Source organism: Entelurus aequoreus, linkage group LG04 (genome assembly GCF_033978785.1).
Source record: "Entelurus aequoreus isolate RoL-2023_Sb linkage group LG04, RoL_Eaeq_v1.1, whole genome shotgun sequence".
Classification (NCBI taxonomy): domain Eukaryota; kingdom Metazoa; phylum Chordata; class Actinopteri; order Syngnathiformes; family Syngnathidae; genus Entelurus; species Entelurus aequoreus.
Window position 1 is genome coordinate 16,395,220 of NC_084734.1, and position 8,885 is coordinate 16,404,104.

An 8,885-nucleotide genomic window follows, 5' to 3' on the forward strand; every position below is an offset into this window, starting at 1 on the left:
CCCGTTGTGCGTATTTCATGGAAGAATGAAGAACATGCATCTTTTGTGTTCCTCCGAATCCACAAACGACCACTGATGCCCTGAGTAGAGAGTTTGGGATGTTTCATGTCCGCCTCATGTCGGTGTGAGCCAGCCGTGTTTTTTTTCCCGGAGTTTGTGCACCCGTTGCTTAAACCTTCATTTGTGTCCTCCTACTAGCCGCCAGAGGATGACCTCCAGTGAGCAGCCAGGTAAAGCAAAAGGACAAACACCGAAGGCCTGATTTACTCAAGGTTTGCGTGTACTAAAAGCACGTGCAAACCCGATAGCACACGCTAAGCTAAGCTACTAAACGTGTGCAAAGTGGACTGCGTCTGTTAAGTGAGCAGAATAAGGCGTGCAATCCATTTTGCGCCTCTGTATTCATTGATATGCAAAATTTGTGCAGATCATCAAAACGGCCACAATTCTGTCATCAAAATATAATGCTAATATAATTATTTAGCACAGACATTGTGATTTATCAACACTCATCACTGTTTTGCCAGCACTATTTAGCGTTTCATTTAGCACGTGTTAGACCAGGGGTGTCAAACTGGTTTTCATTGAGGGCCACATCGCGGTTATGGTTGCCCTCAGAGGGTCGCTTTTAACAATGAATAATGAATATACATGTATATACATACAATACATTAACAATATATTTTTTTACATAAGCTGCAAAAAAATATATAACAATTTTACTTTGAAAACTGGCAGCTCAGTCACCAGAATTTTACAGTAAAAGCAGTGTTGTTTTTTTTACTGCATATAAAAAAATTAAATAAATGGAATGGAATGGAAAAACAATACCACTTTTTTTTAGAAGTAAAATTCAGGCAACAGAGCTGCCAGATTTTTTGTGGTTTTTTTTACCATAAAATATGGTAAATGTAATGTTTTTTTTGTTTGGTTTTTAATGTTTTAGTGTCTTACTGTATATGGAAAAAAACAGTTCCAAAGTTGATTATTACGGTAAAAAAAAAAAACTCAGTCGGCGGAATTTAACCGTAAAATCTATTGTCAATTTTACAGTCTTCAATTTGATTGATCATTTGTTTTGAAATCATAAGTCAAGCAGATATTTAAGTACAGTATTTATCTTTATTTTAACAAAAAATATTTTTGGAATACGTGATAATATAATATTTTGATTTCAATAATATCTAATTTTAAAATATATGCAATTGCATGCAGTACAATGTTTTGTATGTCAAAAGGGAAAGAACAAATATATTTAGTAAGAAAAAGTGAAGCATTTTATTAAAGCATATTATTTTCATAAATAATGTAGCGGGCCAGATTTGGCTCCCGGGTCTTGAGTGGTAATAATAATTTGGTGGTAATAAAAAAAAAAGTTGTTAAAATGCCCATAAAAAGTAGCACATGCGGTGTAGAGGTAGGAGCATGATAACATGACGGCGTGGTAAATGAGTGTCTCCATGGTGATGGTACACGCACCATCTTCATTTAACCTCTAAAGGCCTTAGTGGCCACATGTGTGGACAGCACCTTTTAGCTTGTATTTCCAAAATTGTGTACACTACTGAATTGGGGTCTTATGGCCACTTATGTGGACACTTATACTGCCATCTGGTGGTGTCAGAAAAGTATAACATACAATGGAGTTTGGGGGGAAAAAAAGTGTAAGAATGATTCACTACACATGAAGTACACGTTTGTGTACTTATGGACTAAGTACGTCATATTAAAAGATGATTTTTAGTTTTTATTGTAATTAGGGTCCAATAAGCCCAAATAGCAAAGAGAAATTAAAAAAAAGCATGTAAACAAACAGCTTAAATAAGGCGGTCTGCACCACTTCACTGCAAAAAGTCAGTGATCAAAAACAAGAAGAAAAAAAAAAATTAGGGGCATTTTACTTGAACTAAGCAAAATTATCTGCCAATAGAACAAGAAAATTTGGCTTGTCAAGACTTTCCAAAACAAGTAAAATTAGCTAACCTCAATGAACCCAAAAATACCTTAAAATAAGTATATTCTCACTAATAACAAGTGCACTTTTCTTGGTAGAAAAAACAAACATGAGACCTTTTTGCTCAATATGTTGAAAAATATTCTTAAATCAAGTAAATGCTAGTGCCATTATTTTGACATACCGTATTTTTCGGACTATAAGTTGCAGTTTTTTTCATAGTTTGGCCGGGCCTGCGACTTATACTCAGGAGCGACTTATGTGTGAAATTATTAACACATTACCGTCAAATATCAAATAATATTATTTAGCTCATTTACGTAAGAGACTAGACGTATAAGATTTCATGGGATTTAGCAATTAGGTGTGACAGATTGTTTGGTAAACGTATAGCATGTTCTATATGTTATAGTTATTTGAATGACTCTTACCATAATATGTTACGTTAACATACCAGGCACGTTCTCAGTTGGTTATTTATGCCTCATATAATGTACACTTATTCAGCCTGTTGTTCACTATTCTTTATTTATTTTAAATTGCCTTTCAAATGTCTATTCTTGGTGTTGGGTTTTATCAAATGAATGTTCCCCAAAAATGCGACTTATACTCCAGTGCGACTTATACATGTTTTTTTTCCTTCTTTACTATGCATTTTCGGCCGGTGCGACTTATACTCCGGAGCGACTTATACTCCGAAAAATACGGTAATGATATGCGCTCGGCATTACATTTCTTGCATTTTCCCATCGATAAAATGACATCATCGCGCCAAGTGTGTGCTCTTTCGGTCAATTAGTGCGCAAGGAATATATATATATATATATATATAAATATATATATATATACACTACCGTTCAAAAGTTTGGGGTCATCCAAACAATTTTGTGGAATAGCCTTCATTTCTAAGAACAAGAATAGACTGTCGAGTTTCAGATGAAAGTTTTCTTTTTCTGGCCATTTTGAGCGTTTAATTGACCCCACAAAATGTGATGCTCCAGAAACTCAATCTGCTCAAAGGAAGGTCAGTTTTGTAGCTTCTGTAAAGAGCTAAACTGTTTTCAGATGTGTGAACATGATTGCACAAGGGTTTTCTAATCATCAATTAGCCTTCTGAGCCAATGAGCAAACACATTGTACCATTAGAACACTGGAGTGATAGTTTCTGGAAATGGGCCTCTATACACCTATGTAGATATTGCACCAAAAACCAGACATTTGCAGCTAGAATAGTCATTTACCTAATTAGCAATGTATAGAGTGTATTTCTTTAAAGTTAAGAGTAGTTTAAAGTTATCTTCATTGAAAAGTACAGTGCTTTTCCTTCAAAAATAAGGACATTTCAATGTGACCCCAAACTTTTGAATGATATATATATATATATATATATATATATATATATATATATATATATATATATATATATATATATATATATATATATATATATATATATATATATATATATATATATATATATATATATATATATATATTTTACAGCCCAGCCCCCGATCAAATTTTTTTTCGTTGTCATTTTTAAGAATTTATCTGAATGTGCATGAACTATTTCTGTTCAAAATTGTTTGAAATGTTAAATGTTTAAATATTAACTGTCAGTTTGCTGTACTACTATATGAGTACCGTATTTTTCGGAGTATAAGTCGCACCGGAGTATAAGTCGCACCTGCCGAAAATGCATAATAAAGAAGAAAAAAACCATATATAAGTCGCAAACTATGAAAAAAACTGCGACTTATAGTCCGAAAAATACGGTACATCTTTTCTATTGTTTCGTTGAAAATAAAACAGCAAAGTCCATTTGGCTGTCATCTGTTGTAGTTATGAGACAAAATTGTGTCAAAGTCATGATTTTTTATTTCATGCTTGTAATAAGAAATGATTACTTAAAAAAGAAAGAAGCAGTTTTATACTTGTGAGTGTTGATGACACAGCTTTGCAACACTTGATATTCTAGTTTCAAGCATGTTTTACTCAATATAGGTCATCAAATCTCAGCAACAAGCTGTAATATCTTACTGAGATCATTTAGGACCAAAACCCTTAAAACAACACTCTAACATAAAATCTGCTGAGTGAGAAGAATTATCTTATCAGACAGAAAATAAGCAAATATCACCATTATTTGAGATATTTCATCTTACCTAGATTTCACTTTTTGCAGTGTTGACAATTGCACACGCAGTCTTAGTAGATCACACTACGAGTACGCGCTATTTTAGGGATTGCACACGTTTGGATCTTAGTGAATCAGGCCCTCGGCGTCTTGTTTGACGTCACAGCCGCCCTCCGATCCGCTCGCCGAAATCAGCAGCCTTTGCCCGACTAATTCCTCTGTGAAATTCCAACCTCGCTGTCTTGTCCTCCCTCCTGTTCGCCGCCCCTGACCACCTTCTCCCCTTCCCCCGGTGCTCCAGGTGGAGGCGGTGGCGTCCGTCTCCTACATGCAGCTCAAGGCGCGCCAGTGAAAAGCGGGACTCGCACCAAGAGCGGCGGCCACATTCAGGGTTCAGGTCTGACCGCCGCCCCCCAGGAGGCAAAGCAGACGTTCTTGACAACAAGTTTTTTTTTTTTCCGTCCCGAGGCCACGCCCTCCTCGCGGCGTCCACGCATGCCTGCAGGGCGGCGCCCTGCATTGTTACTGGAAAGGAAAAACACTCAAGACGTGAGTACTCCCGTCTTTTTTTTGCCTTGTCCGATGTCCACTCCAGCCGCATGGAAAAAGAAACACTTTCTAGAGTCTCACGGTTTTAAGACGACGTCCTGGTCCAAGATCTGCTTCATGGCTCTTTAACCTTTTTTTCCATCATTTTGTGTCTTTTTTTCAAGTCAAACACTCGCAGGTTTAAATTGTGCAAGAACCAAACTGTTTCAATTTGAGAATTAAGTCCAAAATGTGTGTGTGTGTGTGTGTGTGGGTGGGTGGGTGGGTGTGTGTGTGGGTGGGTGAAAGACTTGATTAGTGATGTTGGACCTAAATAGTTGAGTTGATCATGTCAGAGTCTAGTTAAGAAGAGAGGAATAATATATGTGATTTACTGTATGTAGAGAAGCTCCAAAAGCCAAAAAAAAGGTCAGGGATGTTGTGTCCTCGTACTTGTGTGACTCACTAAATAGTTTTCTGTCTTCTCACCGGTTTAGTGATTCACCAGTCGGACGTTTGGAGACATTTTCTCATTAAATAGCATTATTTTGACAGTTTTGAGTACCAAAAAGGAGCAGGCCACACTTCAAACGTGTACTGCAGCCCATGGACCAGAGGGTCGGCAACCTTCAGCTCTTCCTTGTGTAGATTTGTTTCCCCCCCCCAACAACAAAGTGAGGAATTTTCGAGAAGAGTTCTATATTATTCTGACTGTCCGTGAGGCCGTGCATGTACAGTACAGGGCAAAAGGTTGGACACACCTTCTCCTCATTCAATTGGGGTTTCTTTATTTTCATGACTATTTACATCAGGGGTCCCCAAACTACGGCCAGCGTCCAAAATCAGGCCCGCGGGAAGTACCAAGTATAATTTTTTTTTTAAAATTATTATTATTTTTCTTATCTACTTTGTACCGCTTGCTACTCACGGTGTCTCCTGGCCGCTCAGGCAAATCATATTGTCTAAAAATGCATTTTCTCATCGATAACGTGACATCATTGCGCGCGTGGAAAGTGCGCTATATATATCTAATATATATATATATATATATATATATATACAGTATATAATATAATATATATATATATATATATACAGTATATAATATATATATATATATATATATATATATATATATATATATATATACTGTATATATATATATATATATATATATATATATATATATATATATATATATATATATATATATATATATATATATATATATATATATATATATATACATATATACAGCCCGGCCCCCGGCCAAATTGTTTTAACCCAATGCGGCCCCCGAGTCAAAAAGTTTGGGGACCCCTGATTTACATTGTAGATTGTCACTGAAGGCATCAAAACTATGAATGAACACATGTGGAGTTACGTACTTAACAAAAAAGGTGAAATATTTCTAGTTTCTTCAAAATAGCCACCCTCTGATTACTGCGTTTGCACACTTTCGGCATTCTCTCCATGAGCTTGAAGCACACCTGTGAAGTGAAAACCATTTCAGGTGACTACCTCATGAAGCTCATCTAAAAATCTATTATTTCTGGCGGGCGTTGTGGCGCCCTACTCTGTTCAGCAGTCCTTGAACACACCGTAAAACCGCATCGGTTTCGTATTTTGAACGATCACTTTGTAGGTTCAATATGCAAAGTTCAATATCTTAGTCGCTCGGACAGGATGAGCTTCAAGAAGTAGTCGCCTGAAATGGTTTTCACTCCACAGGTGTGCTTGAAGCTCATGGAGAGAATGCCAAGAGTGTGCAAAGCCGTGATCAGAGCAAAGGGTGGCTATTTTGAAGAAACTAGAATATAAAACATGTTTTCAGTTATCTCACATAACTCCACATGTGTTCATTCATAGTTTTGATGCCTTCACTGACATTCTACAATGTAAATAGTCATGAAAATAAAGGTAATTCATAGTTGTGATGCCTTCACTGACAATCTACAATGTAAATAGTCATGAAAATAAAGGTAATTCATAGTTGTGATGCCTTCACTGACAATCTACAATGTAAATAGTCATGAAAATAAAGGTCATTCATAGTTTTGATGCCTTCACTGACAATCTACAATGTAAATAGTCATGAAAATAAAGGTAATTCATAGTTTTGATGCCTTCAGTGACAATCTACAATGTAAATAGTCATAAAAATAAAGAACATGCATTGAGTGAGAAGGTGTGTCCAAACTTTTGGCCTTTAGGCTAAAACCTGACTGGAGACGTGGGAAAGGGATTCATATGGCCCCATTCCAGTTAATCATTTTGCAATGCAGTCTGCTGAAAATGATGGAAAGCGCTAGGAGTGTCCCCCAAAAAAAAAAAAAATTCTAATGAATCGCAATTCTTACATGTAACGATTCTCAATCGATTCCAAACATTTTTTGTTTGTTTGTTTTAATGTGTTTCAGGCAAATCATATTGTTGATTAAGATTATATATATATCTGCTGTACAGATTGTTGTTTGATACTTATTGTTATTTGTATTTGACTACTAAATGTTTGGGTAGAATTTTATCAGACACAACCACTTTTATTTAAGTAGTATAGAAATTGATCAGAGCTGTTAATGTAGTTAATCAAAGAACTGGCACCCAATGTTATTACAATTTAGTATTGAGAATCGTTTCGAAGCGAATCAAAAACCCCAAGAATCGAATCACATCCCTCGAAAGCGGCACTCTACATAGCAACTGATAGTCGCCAAATTTGGAACTGCTAAAAAAAAAGTTTAAGATGTTCAACACTGTACTGCCATCCGGTGGCTGAAGTGGACAATGCACGCCCCTAATTTGTCACGTTTCACGTGTCAGTTGAACTGCGACGAACGGGGTCATAGTCCTACTGCATGTGGAAGGCTCATCACGAATAGTCCGAAGAAAATAGAGAGTTTAATTTTGCGTGGAGCAATTTGATGGTCAGTAAAAATAAAAAATATTGTAGGTTTATAAGCTGTAATGTTTTGTGGCTCAGGATTTTTGCGCTTTAATGCAACGTATTTATTGCCACACGTGAGAAATGTAGTAAAGTGATGGTGAAAGGCTGCCGACCCTGGCCTGGACCAAGTGTGAGAATTTAAGGTGGCCTGCCAGGGAGTTCCACAAAATAAAGTCCTGAGAGGAATCTAGACTTAGATTGGTCACATATAGTCTTAGATTGGTCAGATCTATTCTTAGATTGGTCAGATCTAGTCTTAGATTTGTCACATTTAGTCTCAGACTGGTCAGATCTACTCTTAGATTGGTCAGATCTATTATTAGATTTAGATTGGTCAGATCTAGTCTGAAACTGGTCAGATCTAGTCTTAGACTTAGATTGGTCAGATCTAGTCTTAGATTGGTCAGATCTAGTCTAAGACTGGTCAGATCTAGTCTGAAACTGGTCAGATCTAGTCTTAGACTTAGATTGGTCAGATCTAGTCTTACATTGGTCACATTTAGTCTCAGACTGGTCAGATCTACTCTTAGATTGGTCAGATCTATTATTAGATTTAGATTGGTCAGATCTAGTCTGAAACTGGTCAGATCTAGTCTTAGACTTAGATTGGTCAGATCTAGTCTTAGATTGGTCAGATCTAGTCTAAGACTGGTCAGATCTAGTCTTAGATTGGTCAGATCTAGTCTTAGACTTATATTGGTCAGATCCAGTCTTAGATTTGTCACATTTAGTCTTAGACTGGTCAGATCTACTCTTAGATTGGTCAGATCTATTATTAGATTTAGATTGGTCAGATCTAGTCTGAAACTGGTCAGATATAGTCTTAGACTTAGATTGGTCCGATCCAGTCTTAGACTTAGATTGATCACATCTTGTCTTAGACTTAGATTGGTCAGATCCAGTCTTAGATTTGTCACATTTAGTCTTAGACTGGTCAGATCTACTCTTAGATTGGTCAGATCTATTATTAGATTTAGATCGGTCAGATCTAGTCTGAAACTGGTCAGATCTAGTCTTAGACTTAGATTGGTCAGATCCAGTCTTAGACTTAGATTGGTCAGATCCAGTCTTAGATTTGTCACATTTAGTCTTAGACTGGTCAGATCTATTATTAGATTTAGATTGGTCAGATCTAATCTGAAACTGGTCAGATCTAGTCTTAGACTTAGATTGGTCAGATCCAGTCTTAGACTTAGATTGGTCAAATCTTGTTTTAGACTTAAGATTGGTCACATATAGTCTTAGATCGGTCAGATCTAGTCTTAGACTTAGATTGGTCAGATCTAGTCTTAGATGAGTCCCATTTAGTCTTAGACTGG

At 36.5% G+C, this 8,885-nt stretch overlaps 1 protein-coding gene across 10 annotated transcripts in view; it reads left to right on the forward strand.

Moving 5' to 3' along the window:
* Nucleotides 1-5,627, forward strand: part of atp11c (ATPase phospholipid transporting 11C) — a 189,013-nt gene extending 183,386 nt beyond the window's left edge. For 4 of the 10 annotated variants that reach the window (XM_062044317.1, XM_062044323.1, XM_062044314.1 and 1 more), the window contains exon 30: nt 4,393-5,627. In XM_062044317.1, the coding sequence (XP_061900301.1) occupies nt 4,393-4,443 (51 nt within the window). In that variant the 3' untranslated portion in view covers nt 4,444-5,627. Of the gene's footprint in view, nt 1-198; nt 231-4,392 lie in introns of those variants that run through there. The other 6 variants (XM_062044325.1, XM_062044315.1, XM_062044321.1 and 3 more) reach the window with 3 other exon arrangements.
* The last annotated feature ends 3,258 nt before the right edge of the window (nt 5,628-8,885 follow it).